The sequence below is a fragment of the Oncorhynchus masou genome, chromosome 13 (assembly GCF_036934945.1).
Source record: "Oncorhynchus masou masou isolate Uvic2021 chromosome 13, UVic_Omas_1.1, whole genome shotgun sequence".
NCBI lineage: Eukaryota > Metazoa > Chordata > Actinopteri > Salmoniformes > Salmonidae > Oncorhynchus > Oncorhynchus masou.
The window spans coordinates 49,469,629-49,489,044 of record NC_088224.1 but is presented as its reverse complement, the minus strand read 5'-3'; the positions used below and the strand labels follow the sequence as shown (position 1 = coordinate 49,489,044).

The 19,416-nt window shown below is 44.2% G+C and overlaps 1 protein-coding gene across 6 annotated transcripts in view; it reads right to left on the bottom strand.

The window, feature by feature from the left end:
• Window positions 1-19,416, bottom strand: part of LOC135552480 (DISP complex protein LRCH3-like) — a 75,763-nt gene that overhangs the window by 15,226 nt on the left and 41,121 nt on the right. For 4 of the 6 annotated variants that reach the window (XM_064984141.1, XM_064984139.1, XM_064984144.1 and 1 more), the window contains 11 exons: window positions 14,301-14,443; window positions 13,234-13,310; window positions 12,847-12,886; window positions 12,439-12,579; window positions 12,123-12,170; window positions 5,009-5,062; window positions 2,473-2,509; window positions 2,101-2,214; window positions 1,308-1,408; window positions 882-1,019; window positions 464-541 (listed from right to left, as the gene is read on the bottom strand). In XM_064984141.1, the coding sequence (XP_064840213.1) occupies window positions 464-541; window positions 882-1,019; window positions 1,308-1,408; window positions 2,101-2,214; window positions 2,473-2,509; window positions 5,009-5,062; window positions 12,123-12,170; window positions 12,439-12,579; window positions 12,847-12,886; window positions 13,234-13,310; window positions 14,301-14,443 (971 nt within the window). The remainder of the gene's footprint in view (window positions 1-463; window positions 542-881; window positions 1,020-1,307; window positions 1,409-2,100; window positions 2,215-2,472; window positions 2,510-5,008; window positions 5,063-12,122; window positions 12,171-12,438; window positions 12,580-12,846; window positions 12,887-13,233; window positions 13,311-14,300; window positions 14,444-19,416) is intronic. The other 2 variants (XM_064984140.1, XM_064984142.1) reach the window with 2 other exon arrangements.

Here is a 19,416-nt window from a genome sequence, read left to right as displayed (position 1 = left end):
TTTGGATGGAAGATGCATTTGAGAGGGAAGCGGAGGAACGGAGAGAGAGAGAGAGAGAAAGTCACTGTTATTAAGCGGTTTACAAAAGCTATGCAGGTTGCCCATTTGTCAATTGAGTTAGCTGGAGTCAACTGATAAACAGCAGGGACAGAGAAGTAGGCTAAACTGTTGTTGATACAAAAAGCAGAGTAGTAGAGGGAGTCTGTCTCCCTACTATGAACAAAACATCTTATGATAGAAGAGAAAAACCTGCACTGTCTGAAAATAGCCTTCAGGTATTTCATTCATTTGTTTAGGTCACTGCCTGCTGCTAGCAAATTAAAATCTGAAGAACAGTCAGTCAGTAAAGGTTCTCTTGGATCATATGCTTTTTCTAACCCATCACAAACACACAGACGTTTTAGCATGAAGACTAGTGAGTTGAGTATGCCAGTCCTTTATTCAACTAGTGTGAAGGTCTTACCTGTGGAACCCCGATCCTGCGACACGCCTCCAGAAAGTTCTCCACGTTCCGCCGACATTTGGCCATCGTCAGTTTGGGCTTGATGGATAGAGACAGAACGGGGACAATGGTAAGCACAATGACAGCGGTTGTGTCCCAAATGGCACCCTATTCCCTGTCAAGTGCACTACTTTTGACCAGGGCCTGAAGGGCTATGTCACAGCATATAGGGAATAGGGTTCCATTTGGGATGTAAGCAGTGTCTGATCATAACCCAAATGCAAAAAAGTAGCATTGTTGTATTGATATGCTTGAAGTGTAGTGTTCCTGACAGAAAGACACACTGACAAAATGTATTCTAAAACTGACATCTCACCAATGCACACATGGTTTGCACGCACAGCACACGCACAAAGTGCGCAAACACACAAACACTCACCACAGCAGGGGAGGGCACATGGATGCTGGGTACGGATCGTGGCCGCACGTGATTTGCCAGATGGCAGAGGACGACCCCGTCGGTCAGTGCTGCTCCCAGGTCGCTTGGCAAGGACACTTTCAGACGTGACTCTATGTTCTACAAAATAGAGCAGGACACAATTACAGGGGGATCAGCACATGTCGGGACTGGAGTTCTTCCTGACCTTGTGATCTGACCTGGGCTCACGAAGCATCTGAGAGTAGGAGTGCCGATCTAGGATCAGGTCCCCGTGTTCATATAATTGTACACATTACAATCTGAAAGGAAAGACTGATTCTGGTTCAGCACTTCTACTCTGAAATGCTTTATGAATACGGGCCAAAGAACCCAGTAGAAACTCCAGGCCCTAATAGCTTGTTCAAAAGGGGGGGAGAATCTGTTCACCTTCCGCAGTTGCTCCACCAGAGCAGCCTCCTCTCCCATGGGGCCTTGAGCCTGGGTAGGGGTCACATCTTCAGGCTCTGGCCTGGGGGCGGCACCATCACCTGGCGAGGAAGGCAGAACCAGACAGGCTCAAACATACACACACAAGATCAAAAGCTGGTGAAAGCAGAATGGGTGCTAATCATTCATCCTGAAGACGAGGAAAGTCCAGCTCTACGGATACAAGTGCATGACCAGACGGCTGGCAAACAATCCAGAAGGCAAACTACAGCAACAGAAGGAACTTGAAGTAATAGAGAGTCGGAACAAAACCAACAGAAAACTGAGCTACGAAACTATACGCCACAGATGCATGTTAGTCACTGAACCAAACAGACAAAACTCTGACCTATAGACAGACAGAAATCAAAGTCATAGATGGGATCACAAAACCAACAGAGCAGACCAGCATACATAAGTCAAAACAAAAGCCGACAATATCCCCTCCCCTATTTAAAACATAGAAATCTTTCCATATACGCAAAATGATCTAATACTACTACCCCCCCTCCCCGACCCCCAAATTAATTCTAAGGGTGTGAAGCATCTATTTTGTTTGACTATCCACAGTATCGCTCAGTGACTGTGCAGGATCCCATCCAGACGTGTCTATCAGCCCAGCTAGTTACAAGAGCAATGTCACTGACACCCAATTGCGACATGCGCATTGCACACTCAAGAGGTACCAACACTCTCTTCTGAAAACTCCCAGGCCATGCAGCCAAGATCTAGAGGTTGTGATCCAGTGACATACCTCTCCTCTGCTCTTCCTTCTGGCTGAGGCGAAACAAGAAGCTGTCCGGCCGCTGGGCAGGTCCACAGCAGGAGGGCGGAGTAACAGGGCCGGGGTAAGAAGGTGATTGGAGGGCTGCAAGCAGAAGAGGAAGTGAGCAGGTGGGAGAGTGATAGAGTGAATATGGCGTGTTATAAAACCCTTTCAGATCCACAGGAACGTCTAGGGAGTTGTAGTCAATTTGGGATACAGAAAATGAGTCAGGAAAGGGGAAGGGTGCGTTGGAAGCTGCTCTCGTTCACACCCATTTACACTCTGGTTTCCCTGGAAGCCAATGGCACGAGCTGCACCTAGCAGTGAAGGGCAGCAGGAATAGTGTGACTGGTGTCTTACCTGTGGGAGACAGGGAGGAGCAGCGATCCTCGCCCTGCTGGGTGGCCATTCAAGTTCCGACAGAGAGCAAACAGAGGAAGAGAGAGGGTTAATTTCATCCCACTTTCAACTGGAGTCAGGAGTGAAACTCTGGCATTCATGCACATACGGTTCTCTCAACAATACACAGGTTTATATCACGCCTCTGTTGACACCAGAGATGTAATGAGGGAGAGTAAAGGCCTGCAAATATCACGAGAGCACCTTTTGACACCAACATTAGCGCTGTTAGCATTAGCATTCATCTTTTACCGTTTGGTGTTAACAAACCTATCTTTTACCACTACATCAAAGATGGGCAACTGTTACAGAGAAGAGGGTGGACTGTGGGCATAGAGCCATGGAGCGGACTCTCTGGCTGCAGGTAGGTAGAGTGGCCCCTTAGGGCCAGCTTATAATGATATATTCATGGATTAGATTTAGACACCTTGTGCTTTCCTAATAGGTGCTCAACGCGTTCCCATTATGCAGGGGAAACTCACCTCATCCACAGCCAAAGTGTAGCTCAAACCTGGGTGGTGTCACAGCAGGCACTTTGCACAGGGGAGCGCACCACACATGCATGAGCCAAACTCTAACCATCACGAAACTGGCCCTGGACCAGTGTTTAACAGCATGCTCCAAAATCCAAAGCATAAGGAAATAAAAAGACAGAGACAGAAAAGGGAGGTTCCTCTGAAAAGACGACGTGCAAGGTTGCAGTACATGCAGTAGACAAGTTGGGGCAATATCGGCAGGATAGGAGAGACACCCATCTATGGACATCCCAGACACAGTAAGAGACTTGGGGGAGGTGGTTGGAGAGAAAGAGTGCAGGAGGACAAAAATATAAGGAGAAATAAGGAGAGAGACGAGGGAAGGAATGGCAACAGGTGGATTGAGGGATTTAAAAATAAAATGACAATTGAGGAGAAAGAGTAACAAGGAAGTGTGAAGGAAAATAAAGAGACGTGGAATAATGGAGAGATTTATAAGCAGAGAGATAGAAAATGGAGTACTGTTCTGTTAATTGAGTAAAGCACAGTGCACACACAGCATGCTGCAGATACAGGCCACAAAACAACAACTGTGTGCATGTATGCGTGTGGGATGGTATGTTTGCAGACAGCCCGTATATCATTTTATAATTCAGTAATTTAGCAGATGCTCTTATCTAGAGCAAATTAAAGGTGCAATTTGGGTTAAGTGCCTATGACTTGGTTGGTTTGTTTGTATGTATTGCTGTGCTCCAACAATGTGCGACTGTGTGTATGCTGTGTACACATAGTTGATCCCTAAATGTGCATGTGAAACAAGTCAAATGTGTGTAGGACTGTAACCAAAGATGTGTTTCACCTGCTTGTGAGTGCCAGGTTTCCTCTTTATGGTGTTGGTGTCAGTGTCTATCTCAAACACCATGCGAGGCTGGTACTCGCTCTAACAGTGAACCAGCCGGAGAAGAGAGAGAGACAGAAAATGAACACATACAGAAAGAGGGGAATCAGAAGTGGAGGAGAAGAGGGGTTAAGCCAGGACAGGTGTAAGCTACAATGCACCAGGAAAAAGGGACCTATTTGTTGTGCCCTACGGACGTTGGTAAAATGTAGTGCACTATATAGTGAATAAGGTGCCATTTGGGACACAACTCCTGTCTCTGGAACAGGTTAGTGAAAAAGTCAGAAAGAAAGGGGACAGGCAAGGATACCAACAGCCAGCTGAAACCCAGAACCAAGCAGCAGGTCATCTCATAACTAAACTAACAGCGTTTTCACACGACCGTGCTGGCCCAAACTGGTGAAGATATTTCAATTTTCCTTCCATGCACCCGATTAGGTATCTGATGCCAGCCCCCTTTTAAAGGGACATTATACAAAAAAAAAATTGTATTTTGTTCATTAGTCTACTGTTGACAGTCACAAATTGTGCATGTCAACAGTTTAACATTTCAAGACGAAGGACTGTAAATGAAAGTGCTCTAACTACTTGAAGTTTTTGTTGTAAAATAAACATTTTAAGTGAGCCGAGGGGCATGGTTAGCTCGACAAGTCACGCCAAACCAGGCTGTAAATAAGCCATGTGTAACAAAAGCAGGCTGATACTTGGATTACACCGTACTGTGCTCAGAGAAAAGTGAGCCAGAGGGGTAGAGTTTGGGTCGGAGGAACGTTACTGTGAAAAGGTTATAATACCCAGGGTTGTGTTCATTAGGGCACGAGAGAAACCCCTTGTGTGGCCGACCGGAAACTGCAGATGGGGTCGCCAAGTATTATTTCTAAATTAACATGACAGATTATTGTATGGAATGATACGTTTTTGAAAAAGATATCTCGAAAAATAAATGTATTTATTGGTTTCTTTTAATTTTGATAAGAGATGAAAATGCAATGAATTTAAGGTCATTTGTTGATGTAAAAATCTAAATTGACCACTGTTCTAAAATTAGTGGAGAGAGAGTGAAGTAGTGCACATTTGTTGGCTTAGGGAAGAAGAGAAGGGGAGCACAGCAACGGGGCCTTACCATGAAGAGGGCCGAGTCGTCCGTGTGGGTGGAACGCCTGGAGGGGTACGCGTTCTGGCAGGGAGGAGTGGAAGAGGGGGAATGAGGACAAGAACACACAGGGAAGACAGGAGGTGAGGATGGAGAGGGGGTGAGGGGGAGATAGCTAGGATATATAGCCAGGGCTCAAGACTAACACTTTCCCCTGGTGGCACAAACATCTTTAGTTGGTGGCACCAGCACATGATGTGGTGGCACCCCCCCAAAAGAATTGTGCAGCGTGCCACAACAGAATACATTTGAGTCAGCATCTTAAGTCATTAAAGTAATTTACAATGCTTTATTAATTAGTGTCAGACAACCGAGATGACATTCAATAAATAAGTTACTACATCTAACATGTCCAAGCAGGAATGCATGATAAAAAAATAGTGATATACAACCCAAAACCAGTGATGGTCAGGAATTTTGGGTTGACAACTAAGCTACTTTTGTTATATTATACTGTCACTATAGGGCTCCAGAATTCAGATGTTTTTTTGTCTTGATGTGCTCTAATATTATTGGGTTATAGTATATGCATTGGTTGAAGCTCAATGTTACATTCAAATTTACATACCATCATATCTAAACCAATATGACACCAATGTCGATGAAAATGAGCAAATTAACTTGTTTGGCGGTACACCACACTCCACGCCTCTGGTCATGATTTGTCCGGCCCTTGGCGGGAACCACTATACCGGATCTATAATTTCTTTCAAAAACATAGCTCAAATTCTAGACGTCGGATTCATACGAGTCCACAGCGTCCATAAATTGAGCATCAGACTTGCCACCTTTCGGATAGAATAAGTTTGTAGGTGCAACCGTTAATGAAACGTATAAGGTATCCAGTGGCGACCAGTCATTCAGGGCATGTGGGGCTGGTTTGCTTGTTTTTTGGCATTAATACCTGCCACATCAGTTTTCAAACAATTTAAAATAAAAAATAAAAACATTAATTGAGTTCATAAAGCCCCATACAAACTTAGTCTCATTTTTGTTTTCTTGAGTAAGGCAGCTCCAAAATGCAGGTGTTTCAGCCAAGCTCAGGGCTTTCTGTGGTGGTGGGGCGGGCCAGCAGAAAATACAGAGCGTTGCTTAGACTCAGTTTTCTACCACTCATGGGACAGTACAAGTCTAAAGTTAGAGCTAGAAAATGTATATTAGAAGTGTCCATCCAAGGAGGCTCAAGGTCATTGGCCACAGAAATTACGCTAATGTAGGGTACTGCGATTAGCATGAGGTTGCAAGTAACAAGAACATTTCAGGACATAGACATATCTGATATGGGCAGAAAGCTTCAATTCTTGTTAACTTGTTAAGTGTAGGGGGCAGTATTTTTGTGATTGGCTGAAAAACATACCCAATTGAAACGGCCTATTTCTCAGGCCCAGAAACTAGAATATGCATATAATTGTCAGATTATAATTGACAGTTTTGGACAATTTCCAAAACTAACAAAATATTGTCTGTGAGTTTAACAGAACTGATATTGCAGGCAAAAACCTGAGGAAAATCCAATAAGGAAGTGCTATTTTTCCTGAAAGCTCTCTGTTCCATTGCATGCCTTCCCTCTATTTAAAGGGATAGCCACCAGATTCCTTTTCCTATGGCTTCCTCAAGGTGTGAACAGTCTTCAGACATAGTTTCAGCCTTTTATTCTGAAAAATGAGCGAGAACAACACATCGCATCAGTGGATGGCTGGGTGCCAGCAGAGTTTTGCATGAGCAACAGCTTGGAGCAGACATTTTCTCTCTCTCTCCTATTTGAAAAAGCTACGGTTCGGTTGAAATATTATTTATTATTTATTGTAAAAACAACCTGAGGATTGATTATAAAAAACATGACATGTTTCTACAAACTTTATGGATACTTTTTGGAATTTGTCTGCCCTGTTGTGGTCGCTCAAGCCTGTGGATTACTCAACAAAATGTTCCAACCAAATGGAGGTATTTTGGATATAAAAATAATCGTTATGGAACAAAAGGAACATTTATTGTGTTACTGGGTGTCTCGTGAGTGCAAACATCCGAAGACCATCAAAGGTAAGCGATTAATTTATTGCTTTTCGGACTTTCGTGACCAATCTACTTGGCTGCGAGCTGTTTGTAATATTTTGTCTACTGGGAGAGATGTCCTTACATAAACGCTTGGTATGCTTTCGCCGAAAAGCTTTATTGAAATCTGACACGCCAGGTGGATTACCAACATGCTAAGCTGTGTTAAGCTATATTGCACTTGTGATTTCATGAAAATTAAATATCTTTAGTCATCTAATTTGAATTTGGCCCGCTGCAATTCAGTGGATGTTGATGAAAATGATCCCGGTAACGGGATGTGTGCGTCAAGAAGTTAATCGAACGCCACCGTCCAATTTACAGTAGCTATTTCAGTGAAATAATACCATGCTATTGTTTGAGGAGAGTGGACAGTTATGAACATGAAAAGTTATCAATAAACAAATTAGGCACAATGGGCAGTCTTGATACAACATTTTGAACAGAAATGCAATGGTTGATTGGATCAGTCACAAACTGCACATACACTGATGTCATCTAGTGGCCAAAATATAAATTGCGCCAGGGCTGGAATAACATTGTGGCCATTCTCTTGCATTTCAAAGATAGTACTAAAAAAAATACAAAAAGCATGTTTGTTTCTTTGTATCATCTTTTACCAGATCTAATGTGTTATATTTGTGGCGTAGGTAGCCTAGTGGTTAGCGCATTGGACTAGTAACCGGAAGGTTGCAAGATTGAATCCCAGAGCTGACAAGGTAAAAATCTGTTGTTCTGCCCCTGAACAAGGCAGTTAACCCACTGTTCCTAGACCTTCAATGTAAATAACAATGTTCTTAACTGACTTGCCTAGTTAAATAAAGGTTCAGTAAAAAAAAAACTATTATCCTACAGTCATTTCACATTTCCACAAACTTCAAATTGTCTCCTTTCAAATAATATCAAGAACATGCATATCCTTGCTAAACGCCTGAGCGTCAGGCAGTTACATTTGGGTATGTCATTTTAGGTGAAAATTGAAGAAGAAAAAGGGTCCGATCCTTCAGAGGTTAACTCGACTGGATCTGTGTCCACGTAAAATCATGCACGTCTTTTCATTCTCAATTGCTTTCATTCAGTAGGCCATTGCAAAACAATTCAGTAGGTCATGTGTTGAAAAGGTGAGTTGTCTCTCCCAGCTGTCCCTTACAATATCATTGTATTATCCTCAATTTCTCAGCTGTAGGCTAGCTGACGACTAACATCAGATGGATATACAGAAATTCTTCAAGAGAGGCAGTGCCAGCACCTCTGCCGAAGGCCAATCCGATGAGAAATTAAGATTTGACAAACAAATTAAGACTGAGATTAATCACCTATTAAGCCTCAAGTTGTTGTAAATATGAGTTTAATAACAATACATGGAAAAAACACAGCAGACACGAATGAGGGAAAGAAGCTGGAGGCTGACAGGGCTGAGGGAGCATGTCTAATGAAGGTTAGTGAGAAAAAAAGGTTTAAGCGTTCAGTTAAATGTGTACAGCATGTCTTAATTTATTTATACCTAACAAAAGTATGTCCACGATAACATAAAGGGTCATGCAGAAAGAGAGAATTCTCTGTAAGGCAGAGACCAACTTGCGAGCTGTATAAATGAGAGAGCAAGCATACCTAGAGAGGGAGGGACAACAAACAGATCCAGACAGGGAGGGAGGGACAACAAACAGATCCAGACAGGGAGGGAGGGACAACAAACAGATCCAGACAGGGAGGGAGGGAGGGACAACAAACAGATCCAGACAGAGAGGGAGGGAGGGACAACAAACAGATCCAGACAGAGAGGGAGGGAGGGACAACAAACAGATCCAGAGAAAGAAAGAATCAAGCCGCTGCAGCAACTCCTTCCAGAAAGTGTGATTTTCTGGATTTTTTTCCCTCATTTTGTCTGTCATAGTTGGAGTGTACCTATGATGAAAATTAAAAGCCCCTCATATTTTTAAGTGGGAGAACTTGCAATTGGAGAACTTGCTCTGGATAAGAGCGTCTGCTAAATGACTTAAATGTAATGTAAATGCGGCTGACTAAATACTTGTTTGCGCCACTGTATATCTGTAACATGGTTCATTCCCTGGCACTAAATGATGTGTTAATGCATAGAGAACATGTAAATGCTCATACCTTTACTAACCTCGTGTACACGGGTTTGTTTAGTTATTACCGCTAAATCTGACTCCAGGGACAACAGGTGGGCTTTGATGCTTCACAGCCACTGTCGCTTCACTGATGTCACTTGAGTGGTAGGGCATGGTAGTGGATCCCTCTGTTGTGTAAAGTACATTACTTAAGCCTGGGGCTATACAGTAAGTCCCCATTGACGCATCTGTTGAGCTGGTTCTGTTGAAGCCATTATGAGCTAGCTGCCATCTAAAGAAGCCGTCAGCAAGACGTGAACACGAAGATGACCTCACAGAGTTAACGATGGCCGTGCTCTGTCGGTCAGTGAGAGTTTCAAGTTCTTGCAATTTTAGGGTTTGGGACATGCTTGGTGATCGTATTAGGTTATTTATTTAAATGGTTTCAGTTCCACTGAAGAGAAATGGTAGAAATAGGCTAATTTTATGACTGTGGTAACCAATCTGAAGGTCTTGGGTTCAGGACATTTTGACCATTCTCTTTCCAGTCCCGACACACATATTGGCCCGCAGGCACGGTGCATTGTTGCAGTCCAATGTGGCAACAGTCAGGGACAGTGGTGTCTACTACTGCGAGCGTCTTGCCAATAGTGTGAGATTGAGGCCCACCCCGAGCATCCCATTGGTTTCTGCAGTCGGGATTTCCCCTGATTGTCTACGTCAAAAGGGAAATACAAGTATTATCTGAGTTTTTCGGGGGCAAAAGACAGTCTCCTAGCTAGCTACCGGCAATGTCGCCCGTACCTCCTCTTCTGTGGGGTTTATCAGCCGTTGGCTTCTAACGTGATGGTGCATTCCCGCCACCTACTGTACTGGAGCGCTCCCGCCTGTGTCCCCGAGTCCCAGCTTAAAAATGGACCAATAGAATTATGAGAGATTCCTTCAGATTTAATGAAACCTTGATTTAACTAGGCGGAACTAATTATTATTTACAATGACGGCCTTCACCGGCCAAACCCGGACGACGCTGGGCCAATTGTGGGCCGCCCTATGGGACTCCAAATCACGGCCGGTTGTGATACAGCCTGTATTACTGAGATGCAGTGCCTTCGACCGCTGCACTACTCAGGAGCCCTAAAGATGCAGGAATGCCCATACGCAGGAACGCCCCGAATTATGGACTGCAATTGCACCCTTCTCCATCTTGCTACTATGGAGGGAATGGTGTCGACTTGAGACCAACTCAAGGAATACGTCAATGCCCTCTTCCGTCAGATGCACTCCACTCCTACATCCCAGGGTGGGGTGGAGGATTGTGTTCCCTGCTGATTGACTGAGTGCCAGGCCACCTCCATGCACTTCTGGTCCCACTGGGACATCCAGCTTCTCTGCTGTGCGATATCAGACCACCGTTGTCCAGGGAAACATTCGGATGACCATCTGTAAATCTTTGCATGTGCCGCACCAGTGCCGTCCCCTTGGCGTACCCCAAGTCGTTTCCACCGAGGTGGATGATCAGGATGTCAGGGGGAGAAGTAGCACAGGCCCTCTGCTGGCGCAGAACCCTGAGCAGTTTGTGTCACTTCATGCATTGCTCTCCGAGCCACCTTATGTGACAGTCAATAATGAAAGTAAATAAATAATGGGTTGGCTACATGTTGATTATTTCTGTATTTTCCAGGAGCTCTCTCGATTGGCTTGTTAAAAGAGTTTACTCCATATTGGCTTCAATGGGTTTCTGTTTTTTCACCTCCATCTGGAAAATAAGCTGTTAATATGAAATCATTACTAATAACTACATTACTTTGGTTGCCATTTGTCACTGTAATTTTACTTTATTTGTATTGGTGTCATGCTGGACAATCACCTAAAGTGTAAAAAAAATATGGAAATTAAAACTGTTTGAAGTGAGACTTAGGCATTGGTCTGAAGCCAAAACATGATTAATATGAGCACCACACTACCCACCCCATGCTCTACCAGGGGTTTCTAGCACACAGTTTTGACCTACTACAGTAGCTATGTTAGTCTACTGTACTTCAAACAATGTGCATGCAGGTTGCTTAGGATTCAAACCCAATTCATACTCTGAGAAAAGGTGCTCCCACAATAATGTCATCTGTACCGCATTCAGACCCTCCTCTCTTTAAAATGGACAACTAGTTGCTTCCTGTATTTGCATATTGCAATGTAATACAATCACAAGAGGCCCACAAGGGGGTAGAGCGAGCCCACAAGGGGGTAGAGCGAGTGCCCCAACAAAACAGGCTGTACCAGCAGCAGGACAGACATGAGGGTAATGCACTTTATTGTTTAACAAATTCATGGTTTTATCCTCCCATAAAATAGGACGTTTTGATTGAGGTGTCCAGGTAGAATGTGCGACCAATAAAAAACGTAACTCGCCCGGCGAGGTTAAAGGGTCGCAAGAAGCGACTAAATGGTTGCAGTCTAGAGCTCTGCCTATTTTAAAGTAGGCACAAAAAAAGACATCTTACTGCTATTGTTAAACGACAATACATTGCTAGGGTTGTAGATGTTTCGTCTTTACCCTCAAGAATCAGTGATGGTATAACTGAAGGGGAGGGAGTGTGAAGGAAGGCACGTGACCACAATAGGAGCAAAAGAGAGGGGTGTGTGTGTGTGGGGGTGTGTGTGTGTGTGTGTGGGGTGAGGTGGAGGATTAATGGAGGACAATTGAAAGGGGGAGGACAATTGAAAGGGGGATGACATAGAATTCATGGGGGAATGAACACCGGACATGACTGCTGAAGAAAATGCGTAGTCATGTTAACAGAGAGCCCTTGAGAAAGTTTATTCAAACTTGTGCTTTTTGTTGTTTTTCTAGAACCTTTCATGCCAACACATACATTAACTCAGCATGGTGAGACCTTTAGAGTGAGAGAAAACAGAGGAAAGAGGTGAGAGAGCGAGTTAGAGAGCGCAGTGTGTGGACTCACCTCGTTCTCTGTGGGACTCAGCTTGGTAGGACTTTGAGACACTTTGTGCTGTGGAGACGGAGAGACCAGTCTCAGTCATACACAATGCTCTCCAACAGGTCAACTTAGAAAAAGCGCTAGAGAATGTCATTCATTTGAGGCCATTCATATTTATCTTTTACTTAAACATTTTTAAACATAAGGCTATTGCAGACATACACAGCATCAGTGTAAACTCCAATAACGTTCCACCAACTCCCCCACTAAATCCCCCACTAACAGAGATACAAGAGCAAGACATAAATCAACAATAAAACTGAATAGTAGTCGGAGGAACCTTGACGTAGGTCATGACGGCGTCCCGCTGCACTGAGCGTGGCTTCTGCCTCTCCTCCTCGTACCGCAGGGCGGCCAACTGGGCCATCCTCCGCACGCGCTCCACGCTCGGACCTGCATTAACCCCAGCCCCTGACCCTCTCTGAACACAAAGAGGGAGGGGGGGAGCGAGGAAGGGGAAGGAAACACAACGAGAGGAGAGAAACCAAGAGAGAGGAGAAATATGAAGGATGGAAGATAGGGGGGAAACAGAGGGAGAGGAGGCGGAACGAGGAAGAGAAGAGCGGAGTTGAAGAGAGGCGGTATCAACATTTAGACTCAATACATCAAGATTAAAAACATGGTAGTAATTACGTAGTAATAAACAGTATTGGAAGCTGTACCCAGCATTTAGACATACTCGGGTTACCTGATTATGAGAGGTAGAAGAGGTTGAATCATGGACAGTCCTGAGGGAGGGAGGTGGGTGGGAGACAGAGTGAGGAAGGGAGGGGGTTAGATGTGTGATCGAACTAAATACAGATTAGATTAGGGATCTTTATTTAGACTGGAGACTGTATGGTCTGTTGAGCACAGTCATTTGGTAAGTCAATTTGTTTTGTTAAAAACCAGAAACAGAGACACGACAGTAACACAGGCTGAGAATCTGCAATAGAGATTGGCTCATGTGTTTGCGTGAGAGTGTTATACGTCACATACAACACTGCTATAGGTCAAGTTACAAGAAAGATAGGGTGTGTGTGTGTGTACACACGCACACACACACACACACACACACACACACACGTCTTCCTACCTGTTCTGCAGAGAATTGTGTCGTCTCGGGTCATCTGTCCTTGAGTCTCTGGAGGAGTTGGACTTGACTGGAGAGCTCTACAAAGAGACAGTCATCAATACACCAGCCACGATCTCGCTGTAACGCCACACACCACCAACGTGCACACACAGACGGAGTGTGTTCAGTTTGGTTCAATGTTTACTATGTTGTGTGAAGACTTGCCCTGATTGACACGTTTCCCTAAAACGATGCGCACCATTCTTCAACAGCCTTTTGGAGGTACGTTTGCTCCTGTTTGGAGAGTGTGGCCTGATCAATACAAATTGCAAAACACCATACACTACCGCTCCTGGTCTCCATAATCAGGTTCTTCAACTGGTCATTCAGAACAGTAGTTTCGGTTGAATTATTAAAAAAATAATAATTCTCCCTCGATGTATAATTGTGATCTTGTCTCATTGCTACAAATCCAACAGGCTTGGGAAAGGAGAAGGTCGAGTCATGAGTACTCCGAAACATGACCCACCAAGCCTCGAATCTTAACACCCGCTCGCTTAACCCATAAGCCAGCTGCGTCAATCTGTTGGAGGAAACACTGTTCAACTGACTACCGAAGTCAGCTTGCTGGCACCTGACCCGCCACAAGGAGACTCTAGAATGCGATGGGCCAAGTAAAGCCCACCCAACAAACCCTCCCCTAACCCGGACGACACTGGGCCAATTGTGCGCCACCCTATAGGACTCCCGGTCATCGAACCCCAGGCTGTAGTGACGCCACAACACAACGATGCAGTGCCTTTGACTGGTGCGCCACTCGGGAGGCCGTTTCTGTTGAATTAAACATGGCATACTGTTCTGTCGTGATGAACAGGCCCGCAGCCTTCTACATACAGTTCTGTACTCACTGGCCAGTCTCACGCACAAGCGCACTCATGAACACACACACAGTTGGTCCAGTTGGCGGAGTATGGCGCTTGTACGGGTGAGTGATTCCCACTGGGGTCACCCATACAAACATGTCCAATTGGATGAAAGAATATATGCCATTCATCAGAGTCTATTTTATATCACACACACACACTCACCTCTCCAGTGATGCGGCGCTCGATGTATGCCATGAACTGGGAGCTGAGGCTGATGGTTTCTGCTACTTCTCCTCTCCTACCCTCCTCTTCCTCCTCTCCTGCAAAACTGTCTATAAAGTCTATCTGCTCCAGCTCTCCCTCTACTACAGACAGACACAACAGAAAGACAGATTACCACCAGTTCAAAGATGACGAAAGATGTCGAATATACACTGAAGAAAAATATGAATGCAACATGCAACAATTTCAAAGATTTACAGTTCATAAGGAAATTGGTCAGTTGAAATAAAATTAGGCCCAATTCCATGGATTTCAGGACTGGGAATACAGACATGCATCTGTTGGTCACAGATACCTTCAAAATAAAAAGGCACGGGTGTGGATCAGAAAACCAGTCAGTATCTGCTGTGACCACCATTTGCCTCATGCAGCGCGACATCTTTGCATAGAGTTGATCAAGCTGTTGATTGTTGATTGAGGAATGTTGACCCACTCCTTTTCAATGATGTGCAAAGTTGCTGAATATGGAACACACTGTCGCGCATTATCATGCTGAAACATAAGGTGATGTGGGCGGATGAATGGCATGACAATGGGTCTCAGGAACTTGTCACAGTATCTTTGTGCATTAAAATGACCTATGGTAAAATACAATTGTGTTCGTTGACCTCTTTTCCCTCCCCATACCATAACCGCCGCCACATTGGGGAACCCACCCACCGCCACATTGGAGAACTCTTTTCATAAAATTGACATCAGCAAACCGCTCGCCCACACGACACCATACGCTGTCTTGCCGGTACAGTTGAAACAGGGATTCATCCGTGAAGAGCACACTTCTCCAGCGTGCCAGTGGCCATCAAAGGTGATTTCCCCACTGAAGTCGGTTACGACACTGAACTGCAGTCATGTCAAGACCATGGTGAGGATGACGAGCACATAGATGAGCTTTCCTGGGACGGTTTCAGAAAGTTTATGACAAATTCTTCGCTTCTGCAAACCCACAGTTTCATCAGCTGTCCGGGTGGCTCGTCTCAGGTGAAGATGCCGGATGTGGAGGCCCTGGGCTGGCATGGTTACACGGGGACTACAGTTGTGAGGCCGGTTGGATGTACTGCCAATTTCTCTAAAACAACGTTGGAGAGAAATTAATTCAATTATCTGGCAACAGCTCTGGTGGAAATCCCTGCAGTTATCATGAACATTGCCCGCTCCCTCAAAACTTGAGACATCTGTGGCAATGTTTTGTGTGACAAACTTCACCTTTTAGAGTGGCCTTTTAATGTCCCCAGCACAAGGTGCACCTGTGTAATGATGTTTAACCTTTTTGGGATAGGGGGCAACATTTTCACTCTTGGATGAATAGTGTGCCCAGCCTCCTACTCAGTCCCAGATGCTAATATATGCATGTTATTATTAGTATTGGATAGAAAACAGTCTGACGTTTCTAAAACTGTTTGAATGATGTCTGTGAGTATAACAGAACTCACATGGCAGGCAAAAACCTGAGAAAAATTCAACCAGGAAGTGGGACATCTGAGGTTTGTAGTTTCAACTCTTGGCCAACCGAATACACATTGAGATATCGATAAAGTTGCACTTCCTACGGCTTCCACTAGATGTCACCGTCTTTAGAAACTTGAATGAGGACTCTACTATAAAGGAGGGGCTCATGGAACCTCTGAGTCAGTGGTCTGGCAGAGAGCCTCGGTCTCATGATGCACGCTCCCAACAGAGTTACTTCTCGTTCCGGTGCTTTTCTGAAGACGAAGGAATGGATGTTAAAAACATCTTAAAGATTGATTCCATACATCGTTTGACATATTTCTAAAAGACTTATGGAACTTTGAGATTTTGTCTGGATGAAGTGCCTGCGCCTCATGAAGATGGATTACTGGGCTGAACTCCCAGCTGCCAACTGCTCTGAGGCTAGGAAACATTGTCACCACCGACAAATCCGCTATAATTGAGAATTTCAATAAACATTTCTCTACGGCTGGCCATGCTTTCCACATCGCTACCCCTACACCGGTCAACTGCCCGGCACCATCCACAGCAACCCGCCAAAGCCCCCACCATTTCTCCTTTACCCAAATCCAGATAGCCGATGTTCTGAAAGAGCTGCAAAATCTGGACCCCTACAAATCAGACGGGCTAGACAATCTGGACCCTCTCTTTCTAAAATTATCTGCCGAAATTGTTGCAACCCATATTACTAGCCTGTTCAACCTCTCTTTCGTATCGTCTGAGATTCCCAAAGATTGGACAGCTGCCGCGGTTATCCCCCTCTTCAAAGGGGGTGACACTCTAAACCCAAACTGCTACAGACCTATATCTATCCTACCCTGTCTTTCTAAGGTCTTCGAAAGACAAGTTAACAAACGGATCACCAACCATTTCGAATCCCACCATACATTCTCCACTATGCAATCTGGTTTCAGAGCTGGTCATGGGTGCACCTCAGCCACGCTCAAGGCCCTAAACAATATCTTAACCGCCATCGATAAGAAACAATACTGTGCAGCCATATTCATTGACCTGGCCAAGGCTTTCGACCCTGTCAATCACAACATTCTTATTGGCAGACTCGACAGCCTTGGTTTCTCAAATGATTGCCTCGCCTGGTTCACCAACTACTTCTCTGATAGAGAGTTCAGTGTGTCAAATCGGAGGGCCCTGTTGTCCGAACCTCTGACAGTCTCTATGGGTGTGCCACAGGGTTCAATTCTCGGGAAGACTCTTTTCTGTATACATCAATGATGTTGCTCTTGCTGTGGGTGATTCTCTGATCCACCTCCACACAGACGTCACCATTCTGTGTACTTCCGGCCCCTCCTTGGTCACTGTGTTAACTAACCTTCAGACGAGCTTCAATGCCATACAACTCTCCTTCCGTGGCCTCCAACTGCTCTTAAACGCAAGTAAAACTAAATGCATGCTTTTCAGTTGATCGCTGCCCGCACCTGCTCGCCCGTCCAGCATCACTACTCTGGGCGGCTCAGACTTAGAATACGTGGACAACTACAAATACCTGGGTGTCTGGTTAGACTGTAAACTCTCCTTCCAGACTCACATTAAGCATCTCCAATCCAAAATTAAATCTACAATCTGCTTCCTATATCGCAAAAATGCATCCTTCACTCATGCTGCCAAACATACCCTCGTAAAACTGACCATCCTACCGATCCTCGACTTCGGTGATGTCATCTATAAAATAGCCTCCAACACTCTACTCAACAAACTGGATGCAGTCTATCACAGTGCACTCCATTTTGTCACCAAAGCCCCATACACTACCCACCATTGCGACCCCGACTAGCTTCAGGTTATCTACAAGTCTCTGCTAGGTAAAGCCCCGCCTTATCTCAGCTCACTGGTCACCATAGCAGCACCCACTCGTAGCACGCGTTCCAGCAGGTATATCTCACTGGTCACCCCCAAAGCCAATTCCTCCTTTGGTCGTCTTTCCTTCCAGTTCTCTGCTGCCCATGACTGGAACGAATTGCAAAAATCTCTGAAGCTGGAGACTCACATCTCCCTCACTAGCTTTAAGCACCAGCTGCCAGAGCATTTTACAGAACACTGTACCTGTACTTATCTGTAAACAGCCCATCCATCTACCAACCTCATCCCCATACTAATATATATTTATTTATTTTGCTCCTTTGCACCCCAGTATCTCTACCTGCACATTCATCTTCTGCCGATCTACCATTCCAGTGTTTAATTGCTATATTGCAACTACTTCGCCACCATGGCCTATTTATTTCCTTAACTTACCTCATTTGCACTCACTGTATATAGACTTTTTGTTTTCTTTTGTTCTACTGTATTATTGACTGTATGTTTTGTTTATTCCATTTGTAACTCTGTGTTGTTGTATGTGTCGAATTGCTACGCTTTATCTTGGCCAGGTCGCAGTTGCAAATGAGAACTTGTTCTCAACTAGCCTACCTGGTTAAATAAAAGGTGAAATAAAATTAAATTTAAAAAAACACGCTAACAACAAGTGGCTTTTTGGACATATATTATGGACTTTATTGAACAAGTCGGTCATTTGTCGACCTGGGATTCCTGGGAGTGCCTTCTGATGAAGATCAAAGTGAATATTTATGGTGTTGTTTCTAACTTTGTTGGCTCCAAAATGGCGGATATTCCTCTGGCTGTTTTGGGTTCTGAGCTCCACTCTCAGATTATGCTTCTTCCGCAATAAAAACAAAAAATCTGACAAAGCGGTTGCATTAAGGAGAAGTCTATCTTTAATTCTGTTTAATAACAATGGTATCTTTTATCAATATTTATGAGTATTTCTGCAAAATCACTGGATGTTTTGGAATCAAAACATTACTGCACGTAAGGCGCCAATGTAAACTGAGCTTTTTGGATATAAATATGCACATTATTTAACAAAACATACATGTATTGTGTAACATGATGTCCTCTGAGTGGTATCTGATGAAGATCATCAAAGGTTAGTGATTCATTTTATCCATATTTCTGCTTTTTGTGACTCTTATCTTTGGCTGGGAAAATGGCTGTTTTTTCAACTTGGCTATGACCTAACAATCATATGTGGTGCTTTCGCTGTAAAGTATTTTTGAAAACGGACATGATGGGTAGATTAACAAGATGTTTATCTTTCATTTGCTGTATTGTTAACTTCTTGAAACTCCCCATCCCGGATCCGGGTTTGTGACTAAAGCCTCAGGCTCATTAGCATAACGCAACGTTAACGATTTCTGAAAATCGCAAATAAAATGAAAATAATGCGTCTGCTCTCAAGCTTAGCCTTTTCTTAACAACACTGTCATCTCAGATTTTCAAAATATGCTTTTGAACCATAGAAATTGACTAATTTGTGTAAGAGTATGCAAAGCTAGCATAGCATTTTGAGTAGCATTTAGCACGCAACATTTTCACAAAAACCAGATAACCAAATAAATAAAATCATTTACCTTTGAAGAGCTTCTGATGTTTTCAATGAGGAGACTCTCAGTTACATACCAGATGCGCAGTTTTTCCTGAAAGCGTCTGTGTGTAGGAGAAATCGTTCCGTTTTCTACATTGCGTCTGGCTACCGAAACGAACCGAAAATTCAGTCACCTACAACGTAAAA